The 26,139-nt window shown below is 37.4% G+C and overlaps 1 protein-coding gene across 18 annotated transcripts in view; it reads left to right on the forward strand.

The window, feature by feature from the left end:
• Positions 1-25,917, forward strand: part of LOC309635014 (uncharacterized protein) — a 165,887-nt gene extending 139,970 nt beyond the window's left edge. For 17 of the 18 annotated variants that reach the window (XR_014248560.1, XR_014248562.1, XR_014248563.1 and 14 more), the window contains one exon: positions 11,434-12,518. Coding sequence is in view for 2 of the 18 variants with exons in the window: in XM_082405761.1 (XP_082261887.1) it covers positions 11,434-11,527 (94 nt within the window). In the remaining 16 variants the exon portion in view is untranslated. Of the gene's footprint in view, positions 1-11,433; positions 12,519-23,432 lie in introns of those variants that run through there. The other variant, XR_014248561.1, reaches the window with a different exon arrangement.
• Positions 25,918-26,139: the final 222 nt, after the last annotated feature.

A 26,139-nucleotide genomic window follows, 5' to 3' on the forward strand; every position in this document is an offset into this window, starting at 1 on the left:
GCTGCCGCGCTAGCCCAGGCAAGAGGATGCAGAGACCTGTCCTAGTTCAGTAGTGACGAGGGTGCAGAGAAGTGAGCGGACAGGAGGGAGGTTTAGGAGGCAGAGTTGATGCACTTGGTGCCTGATGAGACATAGGGAATGACGGAGTGGAAGAAGGCAAGCATAATACCTTGGTTTCTGGGTTGAACAACTGGGTGAATTATGATGCCTTTTTCTGAGCTGGAAAAGGAGAAGTGTTTGGTTCTCCTAGTGCCCGATGATCAGCCATAATTTCTTAACCATTCTGTCTTCTCTCTCTTCTCACTCCAACTGGTCTTGCCTTTTCCCCATTTCCCTATTTTCCTTCAGGCTGTGGCCAACCTCACCTTAAATAGCTCCTGGCTTTGTTCCACTTTAGAGGTGCTTTGTTTCCTCATATGGAAAACCTGGCTTCACAAAGTTCACGCATTTATACCTACTTTCTTCTCCGTCAGAAAAGTCCCCTGCCCTTTATTTTCCAGGCAAACTTTGCCAATCTATTGAAGCCCAGATCAGCTATGACTTCCTCAGTGAAGTCATTCCCAGATCCAAAATGCATACTGTGTGGATCCACCCCTGTTCTACATCCTTTGGTTCACATCTCCGTAATAGGATGTCCTACCCATTGCATTGTCTGTCTCTTTTGTCTTCACCTTCTCACCATCCCATCACCTCACAGAGGATTATTATTAGCTTCTTGAAGGTAGCTAATTATATCTGTCATTCATATTTCTATTATCACCATCAGAAAAGGGACTTGTAAATATTAGATGTTCAAGAAGAGTTTAATGATGAAATATGAATAAACTGTCTATATGCTTTTCCTTACAGATTTCTTCCAGGTTCATTTTCTTCAAAATTTTTTTCTCATTTAATCCCACTCATTAGCCAATTTGCCAATACATCCTTGAGTCTTCTTGTAATAATTGTTTTTTTATGTGAATAAATAAGACAACTTCATGGAACTTTTGAGTTTGTTATGAACACTGAGTTCCCTAAGAATAGAGTCATGTTGTTTATGTACAATGGAGAACACACTAATTTTCTAACATATCACCAAATACTTCAGAAACATGGGATTAGTTGTGACATCTCAGACAAATTACTTAAACCTTTCTAAGTCTTGGTTTCCTCAAATATTAAATGGTAATAATCTATATCACATTCATTTGTTGCAAGAATTAATTGAACAAATGCATTTAGAACACTTAGCACAGTACCTGGAGCAGTAAAATTGCTCAGTAAATGCTATCTCTTCTGAATCTCTGCTCTCCCTATAATTGTTTAAACTTTGTATATTTTTATAACTTCTGATTTTTAAAAAATTTTATTCTAACAGACTGGCAATTGTGCATGTGTATATATATGTGTGTGTGTGCTGCATGCATTTGACAGATGTTGATAGATCCACTTTTAAAGAAAGCAGTGCATATTTAATACATTGGTCAAGAGAGCTCTCATGTTGTGTACATTTGCCTTTAGCAATAACCTTGTGAAATCTCCTGTTTCGCGGCTAATTTGTCATCTACTTTTTGCTTACGTATATTTTTTCTTTCTCCAGTGGGAACCATATCTTTTATTTTTTTGGACCTGTAGAGTGCCAAGTACTATGTTTTGTGCTTATTAGGCATTTAGTAAATATCTGAACAACTCTAGCCTTGCCCCCTTGACCTGGAAATATGGGAGAAGCTGTTCAATCTCTCTAGTTGTGTCTACAAAGAGCCATGAGCCTCTGGAGGGAGAGAGAAAGAGGTCAAGAATGGTTATTTCCCATCAGTACAGAAAGCTCTGAGAATCCTCTTGGCTGTTTTTCTGAAGCAGGAGGGAGTTATTTTCCCTCTTCAGTACTCTGTGTCAGAACCCAAAGTGAATTCTTGAGGAACTATGAGGAAGATGGAAGCTGATCCAAAGTGCCTACACTAACTTCTATGGCTGCAGGATTCAGATATCAAGTATCTGGGTTCAGAAATCGTGATGCTTTAGAGAGCCTTAGAGGCAGTGTGTTGTGCTCCTTAGTCTTGCCATCCACAGCCTCCTATGGGTATCAATTTAAAAAAATTAAACCACATACCCTTCCTTCCTCCCTCCCTCCCTTCCTTCCTTCCTCCTTCCCTCCCTCCCTCCTTCCTTTCTTTCCTTCCTCCTTTCCTCCCTTCCTTCCTTCCTCCCTTCTTTCCTTCCTTCTCTTCTTTTTCCTCTTTAGAAACATTTTTACAAAAATTATACATGCTTATTACAAAAAATTCAAGAAAGTATATTTTATTTCTTTTAGATTGCTTTCCTGTTTTCATTAGGATTACTCTGTTAGCACAAGGATGTGAGGTCTTATTTTTGTGGTCCATGTGTGTCGTATAAGTGATAACACTCCTAACAGACAAGGTGCTTCAGGCTGGTTTCAGAGACTTTTCCAAGCCACAGGGTTACCTGTACTGGGTCTGCAAGGTACCCTGATGAGATCTTCATGGTAAGGTTTTGTTATCTCAAGATCTTCCCCTTTCTTCATTGAAAGAAATTTACCTAGATGTGAGATGTTAATGTTAATAAAATTATTAAAGGGTTAACTTAGAGACATTAAGCTATTAAACCCTGAGTTATACATTTTACTAGTACAGCCCCAGTGTTATTAGGAAATCGAGGAAATGAACCTCAGAAGAAGTCTGTCACAGAGCTTTGCTTATCGTATATGCTTACTAAACATTTGATGAATGAATAAGTAAATGGTTGAATGAATTGGCACCAACCTATATGTATCTCCTAGGTTGTCTGTCAATTTATTCCGAGGTTCTCTACATATTTTTCTCAGTGAGTCCTCTGGTTTCTTTAGCTTTGAAAGTTAGATTAGAATGTATGTACTTCTGGGGAAAGTTATGGTAATCATCACATTTTACCAATATAATTATTATATTTCAGAGCATCTAATGAGCAATAGAGTTAAATCCTGTGGTACCCGTAGTCAGGCAAGCATAGTTTGAAAATCATTAACTGTAAACACCAATATTTTAAGATCTTTTTATTTTCTGCTAAAAAAATGGCATATGTGAATGAGATATTTTTAAATGACTGACCCATTTCACAGATTAAAAAATGAGTTTTGGGATTTTCCTTAAGTTTTGCATAGAAAATCAGTGGTATATGAAAGCTAGAAACTCAGGAATTTATTTCTTCATCTTGTGCTTAACCATTTGGAGACAGGCCATCTCCAGACTATATTTTCTTTTTAATGGCAATAAAGTGAATGAACTCAAAGAACAGTCTAGCATCCTGCTGAGATTGATATGAAAAAGGACAGGGAAAGAAAAGATTCCTCATTAATGGATTTATATTCTAGTGATAGGACTAAGGGGTGGAAAGGTCATTTTGGAAAGTAAAGTGAGACATAGAGCATGCAGAAAAATTATCTTGTTATCTGACTTAGAGACATGAGGCTGCACGTTACCCTCTGTTCGTTTATTTTTTCTCCTAGTTTCCCTTTTATTTTTAGATAAATGTGAGTCAGACAGATGAGACAAGAGTAATTTTTAGAAACTCTCTTGCTTTGCAAGCTTTTGGGAGCAGAGTTTTGCTTGTTTTATATGGTCTGATTGGAAGTGCTATTGACTGTAAAGGAAGAACAAGGCATTCAATCAGAATTGGGGGATAAGTGGGCAAAACAATGAAAATATTAAAACTTGAGTGTATGAGGCCATAATCAGACAAAATTTAAAACTTAATTTGAAGACTGAAATTGAAGTTCTTTCTAGATTATCAGGAAAGGAAAGACATTGTACCTCTGAAAGGACTTTTTAGTTCAACAAGGGGAGTGGGATTAGAAGGTAACTATTTAGATGACCCTATGCTTTGTGACAGGTCACTTATATATAAACACCTTCATTTAATTTTCAACAATTTCTTGGCCAGAGATGTGTTATTTTTTAAAATGTAGATGAGAAATTTTAGACCCTGAGAGTAAATGTGTCATCCACAGTCTCAGCTGCAGAGTGGCAGAGGCCAAGATTCAAACACAGTTTTCTTTGGCTCCAACCCTCTGCTCTTACTCCTACCCAGAAGCTCTCCTTCTATCTTCTAGCACTGGGGATACAGATGAGTAAAGCACCTTGTGTGCCAGAGAGCTTACTACCAGACACACACAAATGTATCTGTGTATATGTATATACGTCTCTGGTGAGATATAGCTTGTGACTCAGTTATACTCAAGACACAGTCTCAGTCCAAAGAAGGGGATGATCAGCTCTGCTGAAGCTGGAATGGAGCAGGTCAGCTAAGATTTTATGGAAAAGGAGAAAAAGCCAGTTGAGCCATGTCTCCCATTTTGACAAGGCACAGTAGGTCATCTGAGATGGAAGGGAAAATCTGCACAAAATGACTTGAAACAATAACATAGAAGATGTGTTTGTAGGATTGCCAGATGAAATTCAGGGCATCCAGTTAAAGAGTTTCAGATAAACAACCAAGAGTGTTTTAGTATAAGTATATCCTATACAGTATTTGGAACATACTTATACTAACACATTCTTGGTTGTTTATCTGAAACTCAAATTTGATTGGGCATTCTGTAAGTTTGTTTGCTAAACCTGGTCATGCTATGCATTTGAGTCTCGTTGGAGACTAGTTTGTAAGGCTGGGAGCACCAGGATGGGTGCCGAGAGGGTTAGGCTAAGGATCCAGTCTTTGCTATACAGGGGATAAACAGGATTTAAAACAGGATTACCCTACAGATGAGTATCTGTTTATCCTGTGACTGGGTTAATTTATGCCACTTAGTTAAAAACAACAAGCAACTGAACAACGAATTGTCTCTAATGAAAAGGACTTTTCTGCTCAAAGAGTCATATAATAAAATGACTTCCAACAAACTTTCAAATAAATTATTAGTGTCTGGTGATTCTTTTCTGCAAAAATGAAAAGAGAAAAGGAGGCACGGTTTGGGTTAGAGAGGAGAAAATTAAATAAAACCAGATATATTTATATCACATATTTAGTACATATGTGTTTCCTGTTTAATTTCTAAGTGGGGAAAAAATGCAGATGGAATCGTATTATCCCCGTGCAAATCCCATCTAAACTAAACCAAAGATATTGAGCTCTGACTCAGTAGCATGGAATTCTTCCCGGAGTCACAGAAGAAGGCATATCCCATGAAGACAATCAGGAATCACCCTGTGGATGGCAGGTGGCATTTTTACATTTGTTTAAAAACTTAAGGGTAATAGGTCATTAAAAAAGCTATTTCCTTACAGTATTTTTGCTTAACAATGTTCTATGTATCTGTGACATTGGAGATATAGCATGTCTCCTACCTTGGGGGTGTTGGCTGAAAGGAGGCATCTAAACATTTCAGTATAACGTTTAGAAAATTAAATTGTTTGTGAGAGCAATGACTGCATACCAATTTAGACTTTTCTCTCCCTCCTCATTAAATATGTGACTGTGTCTTTTATTTACTTGTCTCTTCGCTCCAGAAAGGATTTAAGGCAGCTCATAAATATGGGCAAGACCCATCACTCCTACACATGTGGCTGCTCAAGCATTTTGATGATTGTACACTTTAAAGTTAAACGCCAAGACTTCTTTCTGTATGATTAGTGTGTGTCTGCTTCTGGGGTAGGTTATGGTAATCATTATGTTTTACCAACAACAGGATTTTTGTTATTTCATGGTATCTACTGAACAATAGCATAAATCCTAAGGGAACCATAGTCAAGCAAGCCTATTTTGAAAGCTGTTTGTTAGACAGAAAAAATCTATTTGACTTGGAGATTTTGCCTTGGTTTCAATTTTATTTAATAGGGGATTTCACTGTCCTTTGCTTAATCCTGTTCTCACTTTAGCTGAAGTTGAAGAAAGACAAAAATCTAACTCTGGTAAACACAATCTGAGTTTCATCATCAACACTTTTGTATAAAGACCAGATAAATAACCAAAAGGAAGTATAGGTCATAATAAATGACTTCGATTCATTGTGTTTCCCTGGATTATTTTTACTTTGCTAGGCATACTATTCTTGCTTAAAATAAAGTGCTATTAGTTATCAAAGATGTGACTTGATAAAGAGTAAGGCCATTTTTTAATCATGGCCTATTTGAGATCTTGCCTTACCTGGGAAAGGATTTAAACTTCAGCAAGAATGGATTAAGGCAGGGGTCCCATGAAACTGGTCCCTGGTGCCAAAAAGGTTGTGGACCGCTGGATTAGGGGCTAGAATTTAACATGTTGGAAGGTCATGCCTTCCAGATATTGTTTTCAATGTTTTGGCAGGTGTCTTGTCAAATATGCTGGGGTTTTACTGCATCTGATGATGACAACCTCAAGCTCCAAATGAGCTTGACAAGCTGAACAAATTGGCTGAGTCTCACAGAATGAATTTTGATAGAAACAAACAATAAATACACATCCCTGTACTTGGATTCAGAAAACCAACTGGGAAAATAGTTGGTATTGAAAATGCTGGGAAAAAAATGGCCTAGGGCTTTTAGGTAACAGTGAGTTCAATATAGGTCAACAGAGTGGTGAGGCTGTCATAAGTCTAATAGGGTTTAGGTCAACTTTGGAGCAAACTTTCTAGGCTAAGGAAGATGTGATAACCCCACTCAACATTCCACAGTGGTCAAAATTTCTTTTCAAATCCCGAGTTCATATCTAGGCACCCCACTTTAAGAAAGTATGCTTTCAGAAACAAAAGATGTGCTTGGTGAGAGCATATAAAATCATGTCAAAGGAAGAAAAACTACAGGGACACAAGATGTTTTATCTGGAAGAAAGAAGAGTTTTATTATTGAAGAGGAAAAGGTTTATTCTCTCTGCTGTCATATGTATACAAAGACCAATCTATAGAAGCTTCCATATAAGGATGGACTTGCTTATAGTTAATCCTGTTTAGATAGAATGGGCTCCTTTAGGAGGCCAGCACCTCTCACCTGTTGGAGAGGCGATTTTCACATTAGATTTAGATCTAGATCTTTGTGGTCCTGTCTGAATCTGGTATTCTACTATTCTAAGAATGTTTAGAATATTTACATATGTTTTTCTGGTATGAATATCTTCCAAAGCAATCAGGTATTTCAGAAAATTTAGTGATATTGCAAAACAGAAAACAATGACACTAAACTAGCATTTGTTATCACATAGACAAAGTAACTGGTTGATTGATTAGAAAATTAAATCTTGATGTGTAGGTATCTAAGAGACATGGATTGTTTCTGGTTATTGGGCCTTCTTGCCTACAGACATGCCATTTAAATATAATTCTCAATATAAACAGGCAAAATGATTACAACAAATACACATAAAACCCTGATCAAAACAGTTTGAAATTACATTAGCTGTAAAATTCCATTATAATCAGAAATTTTGTGTTGATTGCTTTTATGTATCATTGTCTCTTTTCAGTCTTTTAATGTACCATGAAAAATCTCCGGATAACAAATGCTTGTCAAGCCCCAGCCAATAGTTCACTTGTTTCCAAGAATATTTGATTTTAAGATACCCATATGACAAAATAAGTTAGTCCCTTGGAGTTTGTTTTAATAAGATTCATAAAATCAATTCTATGATCCTTTTTTTGTCTTCCTATCAACACCCCCTCTACTTCATTTTTGCTAGCCACCAGCTGGCTTTTTTTCCCACCACAAAAGGACTCTAAACGGCAAGATAATTATACAAAAAGAGATTTACTCCAAAAGTTCCACGGAGCCAACTATGTCAGCGATGGAAAGAACTAGTACATTTTGTTTTGAATATAAAAAAAAATCCTAGATCTGGCAATTTGCCTACTTAAGCCCCAAATATTCTTGACTCCAGAATTCTAAGTGAAGAAGCTCACCTTTTCTTCTTTATTTCTAAAACTATGAGGTAAAAATTTGCATCAGCTTTATAATATCCCTTGTGATGTCAAATCACATTAAAATATATGAAGTAGAATGTTAAATTACAGTACAATAGTGTATATATTAGTCAGCTAAATTAGAAGGCTAGATGGTGTTGAAATTCTCATAACCAGGAGTCCAAATCATGATAAAAGTTTTGATATATTCCTTAGTTAAAAACTCCTGGTGTTATGTAATCATCCCAAAGTTAAGGGGTCAGGTTTGGATGACTGTGGAAGGGACACAATCCTTGAAAGTGAACAAAGAAGTGGGTATAGCCCATATTGCTATAGACAGCCATCTTGTAGCCATGAAGGAAGCCATCCTAGGATGAGGCAACCAAAGCCAGAGGGGTTTAGGAGAGGAGCACTGAGTCCAGATAATCACAAAGAAATGGAGCGAAAGCTCAGATCACACCTTTCATGAAATTTGTTCTCACTTGAAATATTGGAGATGTGAGTCAATAATAAATTATCTTTTAGATTAAAAAAAATCTCGGTGTTCAATTCCATTAGTATCTCACTTTCTTTCCTTTCCTGATATTTCAATATTATTACCAGATACTCTTAGTTCCAGGATTTAGAAATCAGTTACAAAAACTAAAAGCAGATTTGTCCAGCCAGGGTTGTCTCAAATTTTCAGGAAATAAACATTTAGGCAGAAAAGCAGATGGTATGCTGTCTGCACAGGCTTATTTTTCAATAAATACAAGCCAGTTCAATTCACTGCTTTCCAGGTAAAATACCTCATAAGAGATAAATGTCTGAGGGTACTCTGTACTAACATTTTGCCTTAATGTATAAATTCTCAGAGGTATGAAAAATGCATGAGGGTTAGAAAATCATATTGAAAGAACTTTAGATCTTTAGCTCTCCAGGAGACTAAATGAGAGGCCACCTTGTTATCCTGTGTTCTAACAAACCCCTACCATATTAAGAGCTCACTTGAAAGCATTTCAGTGTATACTGTGTCATGTAAGCAAAGGGCAAATTTGTACATTCAAAGCATGCGTTTTTGAAAAGCAAAGCACTGCTCAAATATGAGGACTCGTAGTTATATATCATTTTAATAGAGCTACATACTAAACACCATAACTTGTAATTCATGAAAGAACTTAGGGCACATACGGTGAACAGGATTAAATTGTATCCTAATAACTTTCTCGGAAAAGCTAGTGGAAAATTAGCTGCATCCCACCAGGCAATAAATACATCACACTAAACAAAATTTAAACTAGAGAACAATCAACCCCTTTTCTTTGTTCTTTCAAAGGAAAAGCGGATTAGACCCCTGAAGAAAAGATCAAGAGCATTTTATGGGAAATTCAGGGAAAAAAAAAAAAACTATTTGGACTGAAATCAAAATGTTATGAATAGTACTTTCTAAGTAATGACACATATCAGCAGCATTTGTAACCATAAGAACAATGTGATAAATTTTAATCACTTGGGACTCCAGCTCTGTGGGAAGTGCTCACTACACAGACATCATTTATAGGTTTCCAGTTATGACCTACGTCTAAAAGACATTTTAATGATAACCGGAGAAAGTAGATAGATTGTCTTCCTAGAGTGTTGAAGTCCCTGCTTGTTGTCATCCTCAGCTCTATTAAAGAGTAGAGGCTTACAAAGGTACTCTTCAGTCTAGCAATCAGGATGTAAGACCAAAGGGATGGAACTATCTAAGATAAAATATGCCAGAAACGTACACTCCTCAGGATTTCCTGTGGGAGTCTGACCAAAATAAAGCAATATTAATAAATATAAATTCTGGAACACTATTATCAACAGAAACAGAGTCTTGAAATGTACCCTTGAAATTCTTCTAGTTTCCTCAGGCAGGTCAACTATTTCAACGTTATTTTGCAAAATGTTAGACCTCCCTACGGGGACAATTGCTTTAAATTATATTAAAGACTCGAAGATTCTAATAGACATGCTAAAGGAAGGAGTTTAATTTGTTGGATGCTCTAAATCTTTGAGCTCACTCAGGATCTCTCACTCAGGGTCCTTTGGCCTCTTGGCCTTGAAAACATTTGGGAGCAACAAAAAAATGTAGTTTCAAAGCATCTCAACAACAAAAATCACCAATACGCAATTGGTGAATTTGCTTTTTTCCTTTCCCCTGTCTTTACTGCATATTTGGAGAGAAAGGAAGCTCAGGTGATGCAAATGGAATAAGAGAAAGAGAAAAGAAACAACCAAGGAAAAGGCTTGTGTTCTTAAACCATAAAGAATCATCACCCTCAGTCAGATTTCATCCCAGTAATTTGAAAAACATCCCTTTGAATGTAGCTCAAAGCCAAGCAAGATTTTTTGGTCCAAGTTTTCTCATGAGGCAAGACCTTGTGAGTCTTGAGTCTTCAGCCTCTCTGGGCTTCCATACCATCCTGAGCAAGTGAATCAATTCTCACAGTCAGGGAGACACTGCTTTTAACTATTCTCCCTTCAGAACATTTGGTCACCAGCAATGTGGGGGAATGAAATGACTGCTCGCATTTCTCCTTGCATTCTGGTTTCAAAGTATTTTTTTTTTAACCCCCCAGAATATAATTTTCCTTAGTAAACTTAAGAAAGCCAATATACACATAACATCCCACTCAAATCTAGCAAATTTATAACCAACTGGAGAAAAATCTTTTGTTTTACAAGGTTATTTGCCCAGAAGAGCTAACTACAAATGTGCTTGACTTCTCCAGCTTTCAGCAAAATCAGTAGCTACTAAAATCAGAGAGTGCTGAGAATAGAAGATGGGTCAGTAATTACTCATCTTGCCTTAAAGAGTAAATAAATACACATACATCTGAAGAGACTTCTGTCTCCTAGTTGATCAAATTCTAAAGTTTGTTTCAAAAAATCACTTCCTTAAAGGTAGGAATGAGCAAAGTGGTTGCACATCAAAGATAATCACCAAATGGAGTCATCGAACATGTCACTGGAGCCATATTTTAGACATCCAGGGACTCTCAGTATTACTATCTTTTAAAATTGTTTACATATTAAAATGTAAGACCTGGTGTTAAGCTGACAAAATAAAGTACTCAGAATCAAGGTTTGTTAGCGGACACATGGAAGCAGCAGGATTCATGTTATTTGTTACTTGTTACTTCTAACGATGAGGCTAGAGGGCAGCTGCTTTCAAGAAAACAGACCTTTCTCAACTAGGCTGAGCTGCAAGCACCAATGATGACCTGACCTCAAATGAAAGGGCTAAAGTTAATCTAAGATGTTTACGTCATAGAACCTTCCAGTTTTGAATGACCTTAACAATCTAGACACTTCCCTCTTCCTCCCATCCTACCTATGAATGGTTCAATGACCCACCTAGTCTTCCAACCCAGGTCTCCAGATTGGTTTATTATGATTATTTTTTGGCTGCTAGAAACCCACAACCATGGTTGATTTTTGTTGTTGTTATTGTTCTTCCTTTCTTTTTGTATTTTTTTCTTTTACTTTTAAATTGTTTAAGGCAGACTCTTTATTTTCATGAAAGTCATGTCAGTGGAAATGTTTTTTCTAAATACTTTGTATTTTCTCTCAATCTACTCTTTCAGGAATGCTTATCTTATGAGAAAAGACCGTGTCATGAATGGAGTGTCTGTAGAGCTGTTGAAAATGCTGAATGATTACAATACAGCAGAAGAATGATATCCAACACCAACTTCTTGGTTAGGTTAACTGATTACGCTTTCTGTGATTAATAAACTATCCTACAGATTAGCAATGAGAACTAGTTATTTAACCACAGTTATGGCTTGGCATAGATGTGATAGGCTATCTACTCAAGGAGCCTTTTGAACTGTAGAATATGTTTAGTATTTTGGTTTCCGATGAAACACCATAGTTCCAACCCTTTCTCTGTTCTCTATTTTATGACTGTGGATAAAGTTTAGACAAAGGAGCATTTCAATTATATGTTTAATTCCAAGACTCTGTGAACCAGGCAAATTCCAGAGCATGACAAATTGGGCTATTTCATTTCACAAGACCTTTATTGCAGATCCTGGAGTTAAGGCTAACAAAGATGTAATGATAATAATCAGCTAACATACAGGATAAGAGGAAATGAATAGAAGGAAGAAGTTACATTATAGTTGATGGATAAATGATATCTCATAAATGACAGAGATTTGTATCCGATTCTTAGGACTAGCGTTTTTATCAATTGTTTTTGACTTTTTCATTCACAGGGATGTTTATTTGTTGAATAGTCAATCTAAACTGCACTGTACTTTTGAACTTCCCATTTTAATGGGAAGGTTTTGTCAGAGAGAAATCTGAATTCACACAGATTTGAGAAGTGATGTATGATACTACATACTGTGTTTTACAGCCTTTGAAGCTCACACCTTCCCCGCATATAGCACACACATCAGTCCAACACTCACAAAGCTCGGCTGGGATGAACAGCTCCACTGAGACTGAAATTATTCCACCAATGTCCCTGCCTCTGCCTCACTGAAAACCTCCACCAACAGGCCCCTTTGAAGACCTCTGTGTTCAGGGGAGAGATGTGACCACATCAAGGGTCAGAGATCAGTCTAGTCTGATTATCTATATAGTATCTATATATTATGATCTGGGAACTGGAACTGAAGTCCTTTTAAGCCCATTGGGACACAACGATCAGGCTTTATAATATGCACATGAAAGCATCATCTGACTTGGTTAAGGTTCTGTGTATCAGAGATCCTCATGTGAAATGAAATTTCTGTTATTAAAAAACAGAAAGCAGAGAGGACTGGGGTTGGGTGTGTGAATACAGCCTGAAGGGGGCTAGTGCATCACAGCTAGCCGGGAGGGAGTCGGGGAAAAAGTCTGGACCTGCCTAAAAGGCAAGAGACCATTGTTTCGGGGTGTGTGAGGAGAGGGGATTCAGAGCACCGCCTAAACGTGCTCCAGAGACGGGCGCGAGCCGCGGCTATCAGCACAGACCCCAGAGACGGGCATGAGATGCTAAGGCCACTGCTGCCGCCACCAAGAAGCCTGTGTGCAAGCACAGGTCACTAGCCACACCGCCCCTCCCGGGAGCCTGTGCAGCCCACCACTGCCAGGCTCCCGTGATCCGGGGACAACTTCCCCGGGAGAACACACGGCGCACCTCAGGCTGGTGCAACGTCACGCTGGCCTCTGCCGCCACAGGCTCGCCCCGAATCCATACCCTTCCCTCCCCCCCGCCTGAGTGAGCCAGAGCCCCCAAAGCAGCTGCTCCTTTAACCCCGTCCTGTGTGAGCGAAGAACAGACGCCCTCAGGAGACCTACACGCAGAGGCGGGTCCAAATTCAAAGCTGAACCTCGGGAGCTGTACGAACAAAGAAGAGAGAGGGAAATCTCTCCCAGCAGCCTCAGGAGCAGAAGATAAAAGCTCCACAAACAACTTGATGTGCCTGCATCTGTTGAATACCTGAATAGACAACGAGTCATCCCAAATTCAGGAGGTGGACTTTGGGAGCAATGACATATATATATATTTTTCCTTTTTCTCTTTTTGTCAGTGTGTATGTACATGCTTCTTTGTGTGATTTTGTCTGTATAGCTTTGCTTTTACCATTTGTCCTAGGGTTCTGTCTGTCCGTTTTTTTTTTTTTTAGTATAGTTTTTAGCAATTGTTATCATTGGCGGATTAGTTTTTTGGTTTGGCTGATCTCTTCTTTCATTTTTTTAAATTACTTTTTAATTTTTTTATTATTAATAATTTTTTATTTTTTACTTTAATAACTTTATTTTTTTTAAGTTTTTCTTTCTTTCTTTCTTTTTTTCTCCCTTTTCTTCTGAGCTGTGTGGCTGACAGGGTCTTGGTGTTCCGGCCGGGGGTCAGGCCTGAGCCTCTGAGGTGGGAGAGCCAAGCTCAGGACATTGGTCCATCAGAGACCTCCCAGCTCCATGTAATATTAAATGGAGAAAGCTCTCCCAGAGATCTCCCTCAATGCAAAGACCCAGCTCCACTCAACAACCACCAAGCTACACTGCTGGACACCCTATGCCAAACAACTAGCAAGTCAGGAACACAACTCCACCCATTAGCAGAGAGGCTGCCTAAAATCATAATAAGATCACAGATATCCCAAAACACACCACCGGACACAGTCCTGCCCAGCAGAAAGACAAGATCCAACCTCATCCACCAGAACAGAGGCACCAGTCCCCTCCACCAGGAAGCCTACACAACCCACTGAATAAGCCTTAGTCTCTAGGGCAGACACCAAAAACAACGGGAAATATGAACCTGCAGCCTGTGAAAAAGAAACCCCAAACACAGTAAGTTAAGCAAAATGAGAAGACAGAGAAATACACAGCAGATGAAGGAGCAAGGTAAAAACCCACCAGACCAAACAAATGAAGAGGAAATAGGCAGTCTACCTGAAAAAGAATTCAGAGTAATGATAGTAAAGATGATCCAAAATCTTGGAAATACAATGGAGAAAATACAAGAAACATTTTACAAGGACCTGGAAGAACTAAAGAGCAAACAAACAATGATGAACAACACAATAAATGAAATTAAAAATTCTCCAGAAGGAATCAATACCAGAATAACTGAGGCAGAAGAATGGATAAGTGACCTGGAAGATAAAACACTGGAAATAACTACCACAGAGCAGAATAAAGAAAAAAGAATGAAAAGAATTGAGGACAGTCTCAGAGACCTCTGGGACAACATTAAACGCAGCAACATTCGAATTTTAGGGGTCCCAGAAGAAGAAGAGAAAAAGAAAGGTACTGAGAAAATATTTGAAGAGATTTTAGTTGAAAACTTCCCTAATATGGGAAAGGAAATAGTTAATCAAGTCCAGGAAGTGCAGAGTCTCATACAGGATAAATCCAAGGAGAAACACACCAAGACACATATTAATCAAACTATCAAAAATTAAATACAAAGAAAAAATATTAAAAGCAGCAAGGGAAAAGCAACAATTAACATAAAAGGGAATCCCCATAAGGTTAACAGCTCATCTTTCAGCAGAAACTCTGCAAGACAGAAGAGAGTGGCAGGACATATTTAAAGTGATGAAAGGAAAGAACCTACAACCAAGATTACTCTACCCAGCAAGGATCTCATTCAGATTTGATGGAGAAATTAAAACCTTTAAAGAAAAGCAAAAGCTAAGAGAATTCAGCACCACCAAATCAGCTTTACAACAAATGCTAAAGGAACTTCTCTAGGCAGGAAACACAAGAGAAGGAAAAGACCCACAATAACAAACCCAAAACAATTAAGAAAATGGTATTAGGAACATACATATTGATAAGTAAATGGATTAAATGCTCCAACGAAAAGACATAGACTGGCTGATAGATAGAAAAACAAGACCCGTATATATGCTGTTTACAAGAGACCCACTTCAGACCTAGGGACATATACAGACTGAAAGTGAGGGGATGGAAAAAGATATTCCATGCAAATGGAAATCAAAAGAAAGCTGGAGTAGCAATTCTCATATCAGACAAAATAGACTTTAAAATAAAGACTATTACAAGAGACAAAGAAGGACACTACATAATGATCAGGGGATCAATCCAAGAAGAAGATAAAACAATTGTAAATATTTATGCACCCAACACAGGAGCACCTCAATACATAAGGCAAATGCTAACAGCCATAAAAGGGGAAATTGACAGTAACACAATCATAGTAGGGAACTTTAACACCCCACTTTCACCAATGGACAGACCATGCAAAATGAAAATAAATAAGGAAACACAAGCTTTAAATGACACATTAAACAAGATGGACTTAATTGATATTTATAGGACATTACATCCAAAAACAACAAAATACACTTTCTTCTTAGTGCTCATGGAACATTCTCCAGGATAGATCATATCTTGGGTCACAAATCAAGCCTTGCTAAATTTAAGAAAACTGAAATCGTATCAAGTATCTTTTCCAACCACAATGCTATGAGACTAGATATCAACTACAGGAAAAAATCTGTAAAAAATACAAACACATGGAGACTAAACAATACACTACTTAATAACCAAGAGATCACTGAAGAAATCAAAGAGGAAATCAAAAAATACCTAGAAACAAGTGACAGTGAAAACACGATGACCCAAAACCTATGGGATGCAGCAAAAGCAGTTCTAATAGGGAAGTTTATAACAATACAATCCTACCTTAAGAAACAAGAAACATCTCAAATAAACAAACTAACCTTATACCTAAAGCAATTAGATAAAGAAGAGCAAAAAATCCCCCAAGTTAGCAGAAGGAAAGAAATCATAAAGATCAGATCAGAAATAAATGGAAAAGAAATGAAGGAAATGATAGCAAAGATCAATAAAACTAAAAGCTGGTTCTTTGAGAACATAAGCAAAATTGACAAACCATTAGCCAGACTCATCAAGAAAAAAAGGGAGAAGACTCAAATCAATAGAATTAGAAAGGAAAAAGGAGAAGCAACAACTGACACTGCAGAAATACAAAGGATCATGAGAGATTACTACAAGCAACTCTATGCCAATAAAATGGACAACCTGGAAGAAATGGACACATTCTTAGAAAAGCACAACCATCCGAGACTAAACCAGAAAGAAATAGAAAATATAAAGAGACCAATCACAAGCACTGAAATTGAAACTATGATTAAAAATCTTCCAACAAACAAAAGTCCAGGACCAGATGGCTTCACAGGTGAAATCTATCAAACATTTAGAGAAGAGCTAACATCCTTCCTTCTCATACTCTTCCAAAACATAGCAGAGGGAGGAACACTCCCAAACTCATTCTACAAGGCCACCATCACCCTGATATCAAAACCAGACAAAGATGTCACAAAGAAAGAAAACTGCAGGCCAATATCACTGATGAAAATAGAGGCAAAAATCCTCAACAAAATACTAGCAAACAGAATCCAATAGCACATTAAAAGGATCATACACCATGCTCAAGTAGGGTTTATTCCAGGAATGCAAGGATTCTTCAGTATATGCAAATCAATCAATGTGATACATCATATTAACAAACTGAAGGAGAAAAACCATATGATCATCTCAATAGATGCAGAAAAAGCTTTTGACAAAATTCAACACCCATTTATGATAAAAACCCTCCAGAAAGTAGGCATAGCTGGAACTTACCTCAACATAACAAAGGCAATATATGACAAACCTACAGCCAACATCTTTCTCAATGGTGAATAACAGAAACCATTTCCACTAAGATCAGGAACAAGACAAGGTTTCCCACTCTCACCACTATTATTCAACATAGTTTGGGAAGTTTTAGCCACAGCAATCAGAGAAGAAAAAGAAATAAAAGGAATCCAAATCAGAAAAGAAGAAGTAAAGCTGTCACTGTTTGCAGATGACATGATACTATACATAGAGAATCCTAAAGATGCTACCAGAAAACTATGAGATCTAATCAATGAATTTGGTAAAGTAACAGGATACAAAATTAATGCACAGAAATCTCTTGCATTCCTATACACTAATGATGAAAACTCTGAAAGAGAAACTAAGGAAACACTCCCATTTACCATTGCAACAAAAAGAATAAAATACCTAGGGGTAAACCTACCTAAGGAGATGAAAGACCGGTATGCAGAAAACTATAAGACACTGATGAAAGAAATTAAAGGTGATACAAACAGATGGAGAGATATACCATGTTCTTGGATTGGAAGAATCAATATTGTGAAAATGACTATACTAACCAAAGCCATCTATAGATTCAATGCAATCCCTATCAAACTACGCATGGCATTTTTTACAGAACTAGAAAAAAAAAGTCACAATTTGTATGGAAACACAAAAGACCCGAATAGCCAAAGCAATCTTGAGAAAGAAAAATGGAGCTGGAGGAATCAGGCTCCCTGATTTCAGAGTATACTACAGAGCTACAGTAATCAAGACAGTATGGTACTGGCACAAAAACAGAAATATAGACCAATGGAACATGATAGAAAGCCCAGAGATAAACTCACACACATATGGTCACCATATCTTTGATAAAGGAGGCAAGAATATACAATGGAGAAAAACAGCCTCTTCAATAAGTGGTGCTGGGAAAACTGGACAGCTAAATGTAAAAGAATGAAATTAGAACATTCCCTAACACCATACACAAAAATAAACTCAAAATGGATTAAAGACCTAAATGTAAGGCCAGACACTATAAAACTCTTAGAGGAAAACATAGGAAAAACACTCCATGACATAAATCACAGCAAGATCCTTTTTTACCCACCTCCTAGAGAAATGGAAATAAAAACAAAAATAAACAAATGGGACCTAAGAAAACTTAAAAGCTTTTGCACAACAAAGGAAACCATAAACAAGATGAAAAGACAACCATCAGAATGGGAGAAAATATTCGCAAACGAAGCAACTAACAAAGGATTAATCTCCAAAATATACAAGTAGCTCATGCAGCTCAATATCAAAAAACAAACAACCCAATCCAAAAGTGTGCAGAAGACCTAAATAGACATTTATCCAAAGACGATATACAGATAGCCAACAAACACATGAAAGAATGCTCAACATCACTAATCATTAGAGAAATGCAAATCAAAACTACAATGAGGTATCACCTCACACTGGTCAGAATGGCCATCAGCAAAAAGTTACAAGCAATGAATGCTGGAGAGGGTGTGGAGAAAAGGGAACCCTCCTACACTGTTGGTAGGAATGTAAATTGATACAGCCACTATGGAGAACAGTATGGAGATTCCTCAAAAAACTAAAAATAGAACCACCATATGACCCAGGAATCCCACTGCTGGGCATATAACCTGAGAAAACCATAATTCAAAAAGAAACATGCACCACGATGTTCATTGCAGCACTATTTACAATAGCCAGGACATGGAAGCAACCTAAGTGTCCATCAACAGATGAATGGATAAAGAAGATGTGGCACATATATACAATGGAATATTACTCAGCCATAAAAAGAAACGAAATTGAGTTATTTATCGTGAGGTGGATGGACCCAGAGTGTGTCATACAGAGTGAAGTAAGTCAGAAAGAGAAAAACGAATACCATATTCTAACACATATATATGGAATCTAAAAAATAAAATAAAATAAAAAGTTTATGAAGAACCAGGAGCAGGACTGGAATAAAGACACAGACATAGAGAATGGACTTGAGGACACAGGGAGGGGGAAGGGTAAGCTGGGATGAAGTGAGAGAGTGGCGTGGACATATATACACTACCAAATGTAAAATAGATAGCTAGGGGGAAGCAGCTGCACAGCACATGGAGATCAGCTCGGTGTTTTCTATCCACCTAGAGGGGTGGGATAGGGAGGGTGGGAGGGAGACGCAAGAGGGAGGAGATATGGGGATATATGTATATGTATAGCTGATTCACTTTGCTATAAAGCAGAAACTAACACACCATTGTAAAGCAATTATACTCCACTAAAGATGTTTAAAAAAAAAAAAAAGAACAGAAAGCAACCAATAAAATTTCTATCCCCAAATTCCCCTTCCTTCAATTCGTTCAGTCTGTCCAAAACAAAGCATGGCTTACGTGAGGTCAACAGGATTCTGCTTTGGAAATAACATCTTTGGTTTTCTAACGTAAAGATATCTTACTTTTTAAGCTGCTATTCTGTTTGTTGACAGTCACCAATGTCAGTTTTAAAAGAACATAGTAGAATGTGAAAGATCTTCCTTATTGTCAGAGTGGAAAGATTGCTATATTCAAAGCACACAACTTCATTTTCAAGTAAGTCAGTTCCAGCCCTCCATTATTAATGACTGGAATTTAAAAACAACAACAAACCATTCAGATATTTTTCCAAGACTACAATCTGAATCCTTCCCGTTTCGCCAAACCTCCCACTAGACAAGTAGGAAAGATAAACAAAGCAACAGACCCCTGGGTTGTACACACTGACAAGATTGCAGGCCCTAGGATTAGAATGTTTCATCCCCGTATCCAATGTCTCCCAGAAGGACATCTAGTAGGAGGAAAAAGGAAGCGTGAGGTTAGGAACTTAGAAAGATTGGGCAGATAGTCAAAGCACTGGATAGATGAGGCAGCCTGTAACTCATTAGCCAAGCATCTCCCAGGGGCCCCTGCAAACATCCTACAGCCGGCAAAGGAAGCAGAAGTCTTCTGACAGTCGAGGCTGGCGTTATGCCTACACCCTCTCCAGATCAGGGCGTTGCTTGCTCAAGGTGTGTTGGGGAGAGTCCAGGACATGCCCCAAGTGTAAAAGCCTTAAATCAATGTTTGCTGAACTGAAGACATGGTAAAAAATATCATGACCACGACTGCTTTCATGCAAGAGGCAGAGTGACAATGGTAAGAGAAAAAGAGCATTGTGACATGTCAAATGCCACTGGAAATTGATCAGATGAGTAAGTGACTGCTTAGCAGGCAAAGGGTACCAGAGGCATGCTGCTTCAGGACACTACAAAGAAAAACCCTTTGTTTTTGGTGAGGAATTTACTGAAAAATCCTAAGGATTTTGTGCTTATATTTACTCCCAGGGTAAATCTTCTAAGGATAAATATCATTCTGTTAGTGAAAGATGGATTGTCTTGACATTGCTCCTTCCATCCATTAAGTAATCATTTACTAATCTATGGCTGTATTTGTTAAGAAATAGCACACTGGGCTTCTGAGAGTTCACTAGACACATCTGAGCCCTAGACTCTCTCACATCAGCAGGATAACAGAGGGTTTGTTCTGGAAGGGGCTTCCAGATCATCTCACCCAGTGGTCCTCAATCCCAGCAGATATAATGCCTCTTTAACTTATAAATATTTTCTACAATCCTCTTGACTAGCTGAAATAAAATTCATAGGTAACTTGTCCACCTGTACACATCATTTAAAACCCTTAATAAATGCCCTAACTATAATATGAAGGAGGAAGAAAAGAAAAAAGCATTTGTAATAAAAGAAGGTGCCTTTTAAAATGTGACAACTTAGATGCAACTACACTAGAAGACACTATGAAGTAATCTGAGGTTTTCCCCTACTTAGAATGAATGAGTTTGGATTTAAATAAAGACAATGCGACTTCCCTGGTGGTGCAATGGTTAAGAATCCGTCTGCCAATTCAGAGGACATGGGTTCAAGCCCTGGTGAGGGAAGATCCCACATTCCACGGAGCAGCTAAGCCCGTGCGCCACAACTACTGAGCCTGAGCTCTAAAGCCCATGAGCCACAACTACTGAAGACCACGCCCGTAGAGCCCATGCTCTGCAACAAGAGAAGTCACCGCAATGAGAAGCCCGCGCACCGCAACGAAGAGTAGCGCCTGCTCACCACGACTAGAGAAAACCTGTGCGCAGCAACGAAGACCCAACTCAGCCAAAAATAAATAAATTTATGAAAAAAATAAATGAAGACAATATTCAAATGCATATTGTCAACACCTTCTTTTACATTGGCATTTTGAAATATGAGCTAAATAATTATATTCTTATAAATACTTAGATTTACCATGAAGGTGACAATTTTATTGGTAATCCAAACACCACAAGAGTGTTACATCTAGGGAAAGCAACTACATTAATATTTAATTAACATACTTTAAATTTTCAAACAAAACAGAATTGGCTTTTAGGCTCAGATAATAATAAATAGGTTATTCCCCTATGCCTGGGGGACATTTGAAAACTGTGTGAACATTTTCTGGTGGGACCGTTCCATGTGTTGCAGAACATCAGGCATTTTTGGCTAGGTCCATTAGATGCTAATATCACTCTCCTTTCCCAAATCTTTAGTTGTTCCTTCATAATTTTCCAAATATTTCTGCGCCTAGGTGTTGAGAACTAGTATTCTATTCTAGTCTTCTCAATCTACAGGTTTAAAAATTGAGGCCCTGGTAGGTTAAATCCTTTGTTCAGTATTACACAACTAGTTTGTGCCAGAATGGGGACAAATCATGCTCATGGATTGATTGCTCCTTAATATAATTATTTTTGAAGTTTCTATGAAATGTCTATAATGGCTTTAACCCTTATGACCAGGCTCCATCCTACTTTTTTCTTATATCCTGTAGTCTTGCCCTTGGGCCCAACCTGTATATTCACTATTTTCAAAATACATTGTCCATTTGCCACTTTGCTATAGTCTTTCACATTTCCCATGCTCAAAGTGTCCTCTCTGATCATCTTTTTTCAAATATACTCTGTTCCAGGAAGAATTTCCTCACATCCAAACCTGAAATGGTCTCCCCCTCTAGTTACATTTTATGGAAGTCCTTGTCCAGCCCTTGTCCTAATCACTCACTGACTTGCACCATTTTAAGAGTGTATCTACCTAGTAAACAACCCAGTGGCAGAGCCTATGGCTCATACTGCTTTGTGTTCTGCCTACCATTTATCACAGCTCTGTAATGCAGAGTAGGTCCTTAGAATCAGTTCTCAATTTTTATTGTTAATCACTGCAGTGCACACAATCTTCAACCAAAGGGATACTTGCCATTCAGGCTAACTTATCTTGTTCATCCCTGAATGAGGCAAAGCACAACTTCAAGTAACATGGTCGTGCTGGGGAACATCTGGGAAAGAACAACAGAGACATCAGTCTGGCTTGCAGTGATCAGGAAATGGAGTGGTTCGTTCCTAGCAACGGCCCATTTTGTATTTTGGAGGCAGAGATATAAACAATGGCAGGCTCTGTTAAAAGCAGCTGCAGTCACAAATCTCCCAACAAGCTTCATATGTGCAAACTACAGGAAGGATTTCTGGTACCATATTGGGCTTCTCAGTCACACACGGGGCTGGAGCAGTCACTGTCAGTCGTGTCATCTTTGAATACGACGCAGAACAACGCGTTCATATCCCACTTGCCATGTGAGTGAAGGTGGAAGAGAAATGGGGTAGGGTCACTGACACCAGCTGGTCATTTGTTAGACTGTTTATTAACCCTCTGCAAAATCACAACAGAGATTTCATCCTTGAACAGAAAAAAAAAATTTTTAAGTGTAAGTAGAAAATAGCCCTCAAATTAAATCTGCACCAATTTTATAGATTATGTCTAACTTCAGGTTTTATTTTTTGCAAGTGTCTGCTGATTCATTGTCAGGTTGTTTGGGTTATCGCCTTCTCATCTGAACGTTTTATTGTGAAAGTGCAAGATGTGAGATCTAACATGATGTATTAGGCATAAAAGTAATCAGGGAAAAATGTAGTTAAGCCCATGTATGCTTTGGAAATGTGCATAAATATTTACAAATTATAGAGTTAAATCCAACTTTTTTTGGTAAATGAAATATATCCCAAATTTTTGTAAATGAGAAACATCAAACTCGGGAAAGCAGTAGAACAGAAAAGCAAAAACACTGGCAAATTGATTCACAACCCCAGCAAAGCCAGTGCATGTCAATTTCTCTTGCTCTAACACCTTTATAGATTTAAGTGTCTGAAATGTATTTTTTTACACTCATACATAATTTTGGTAAGGATTTTGATGATTAGCTGTGCATCTGTACAGAGACCATCTAAAGTCAATGCTTTCTTAAATGTTAACGACACTATCCATCATATTTCTGGCTTGGGTTTGTGTTTCATGGTTCATCAGACCAAATTTCCAAAAAGTGTAATTTTTGATCTATTTTCTTTCTCTTTCTAGATTCTGACTCAATATACAGAAATGAAAATGGATGTTGTCTGTATGTTGGCAGTGTGGGCAATGACTGACCTGGCATAAGTGACCCTCTCTGTGCTAGCGCAGTGATCGTAACACCTTCATTTTTCACTGCTTTGTGTGGTTTGGTTAAATAGCAAATTCTATTTGGAAGAGACACTTTTAGCTTATATTCTTCTATATTTTAAATAATTATCTGTGGCTATTAACATAAGCTTTAGTTAGTGTTTTACATTAACTGACCAATCACCTAAAACACTAGAGAAAATGACACAGAGGATGGGTAAACTCAGGTTGGAGAGGTAGGAAGAAGAAACGTTATTTCAGGAGTACGGACCATGATCTATATCAGTAATAAAAATAGATGATTTTGTGTTATTCATAATTAGAAGGTAAATGTTAACCATGATTGGTAATGGTGTTGTTTTCCATTTTTATCAGTGAACACACAGTAATTCTATTGGGGGGGGGTTCATTTTCACTCATAAGTCTCAGTTAGCTGGAGAGATACACAATTAACATTCAATGACAGTCCCTTGCAGTAATAAGAAACCACCATGCCTATCTTGTCATACAGAGCTGCTTGTAAAGGGCAGGGAGGCATGCAGTAGTTTCCTTAACAAATGATTAAGAATCCTTTTCAAAGGTAGGTATAAACTGTTGGATGATTTTGATTGAATCAGCTGGCTCCATAGAAATGGGCAGACATTAAGTGTAATTTTTTTAAAAAAAGCAACATGAATTCTTTTTTGACCTGAAATAACTAGTCATTTTAGTCAAGACAGGCAAACCATATGTATATTTAGATAGACTCATAGAAGTAGGAGGGTGGATTCTGAAGGAGCACATGCAGAGATGGGTGGAGGTGGATTCTTGTGGATCTGGGGCTGCATGATGTGTCTCGTGACAATTAGCCCCATACTCCTGGGCTTATTTTCAAGAGTGACATGTTCATATTCCAGAAAAAAAGTATCTTACAAGAATATTATGTGGGATGAAAAAGAAAAAAGAGTATCAGTTCTCACTTATTTACCAATAATGTTAACCAGAGCAAAAGAATTTATTTCCTACTCCTTTGACCTACACTACCAATATCGATCTTCGAAAATGATTTTTATGGGCAGAACATATATTAAGAAGGCTTAATGATAATTTCTTTTGTATTCATAAACATTTCCCTGAGTCAGTCTCTGAGACCATCTAATGCCTGAATCCCAGGTTCAGAGTCCTTACAGGGCTCTGAGCATGTGACCCATAACTGAAGGTTAAAGACATTTCCCAGGCTTTGCTCCACTTGAAATACCAATGTGCAAAGTATCCTTATTGCTAGATTCAGACTCCTCATTAGGATGGAGAAGCCTACTTATCTTCTTTATCCCGACTTCCTTTCAGCTTCATGTCTAACACACCTGCTTCTCCTGCTGCTCCTCAAACTGAACTCATCTCTTCTCCCACATACACTTTGATGCCTCCTGTTTACTGCAACTCTTCCACTTAAAATTCTGCCCATCCTTTGAGACTTATCTCGAATGTCACCTCTTTGGGGAAGAGTTCCCTCATCCTGCTAATTAAATTCATCTTATTCTCTTTGATATCTTTATGCTTCATACACTCAAGAAGAGTACAGACATTTAAGGGAGGGGAGAAGGGGAAAATAATAAAGTTTTTATCATGTAATCAAGCTTTTTAATAGTACTTAAAATGACTTCTATCACTTCTTGTACTGTATTAATAATACGTATTTACTGAAAATGAAAAGAACAGTAATTCTATTAATAATTTAGTATATATCCTTCCATTACTTTCATCCATGTGAATGACTATATATGTGTAGATATATAACATTTTTTACTCAAATGAGATCACATGATAAAACTTTTAAAACTGCTTATTTTTTCATAAATGGTTCCACATTTTTAATCAAATGTTTTCAATGGCTACGCAATATATCATTGTAAGGAGATATCAAAATCTATTTAACTAATACTTTATTATGGGACATTTCCATTTTTCCCATTTTTTGCTGTTTTAAATATCCTTAGAGCAAAAGAATTTTTACACATCCCTTCAAAAATATTTATTAGGTGCTTATTTTATCTTGGGCATTTTGTGGTATATTTTCTCTGAAAAAAATTAATAAAGTTTGAAAAATCTAGATCAAATTGTATGAATACATTAAAGTATTGATTCCCTAATACCTTCTTTATATTAGGATATATACGTATTTTTATACCTTTGGCCAACAGGTCGGTGAATACCAGTTTGCATTTACTTGATTTCCAATGGGATTTTACATTTAAAAATATGTTTTAGCCATTTTATTTTTTCTTCTTTTGTGAATAAAGTTACTACCTATTGTACATTTAAAATATCAGGTGTTCATCTCTTTTTTATTAATTTGGAAAGCTTCTTTATATATTAAACAGATTAACAATTTGTCTATCACTACACTGCAAATATTTCCCTAATTTTTTTTCTTTAAATAAAATTAATTACATGTGGTTTTTGTTGTTGTTTTTGTTTTTTTAAACAGACTTAAGAAAAACTTTTATGAAGTCATATCTTTCACTTTTTTCTTTATGCTTTTTGCCTTTGATGTCATGTTTCGAAAATTCTTCTATACCCTCAAAGCTCTATAAGTCACTACTTTCAAAAAGTTTGTATGGTTGTGGTGAGTTTGTATTCTGTCAGT

Source organism: Balaenoptera borealis, assembly GCF_965194805.1.
Source record: "Balaenoptera borealis genome assembly, chromosome: 9".
NCBI classification, from domain to species: Eukaryota; Metazoa; Chordata; class Mammalia; order Artiodactyla; family Balaenopteridae; genus Balaenoptera; species Balaenoptera borealis.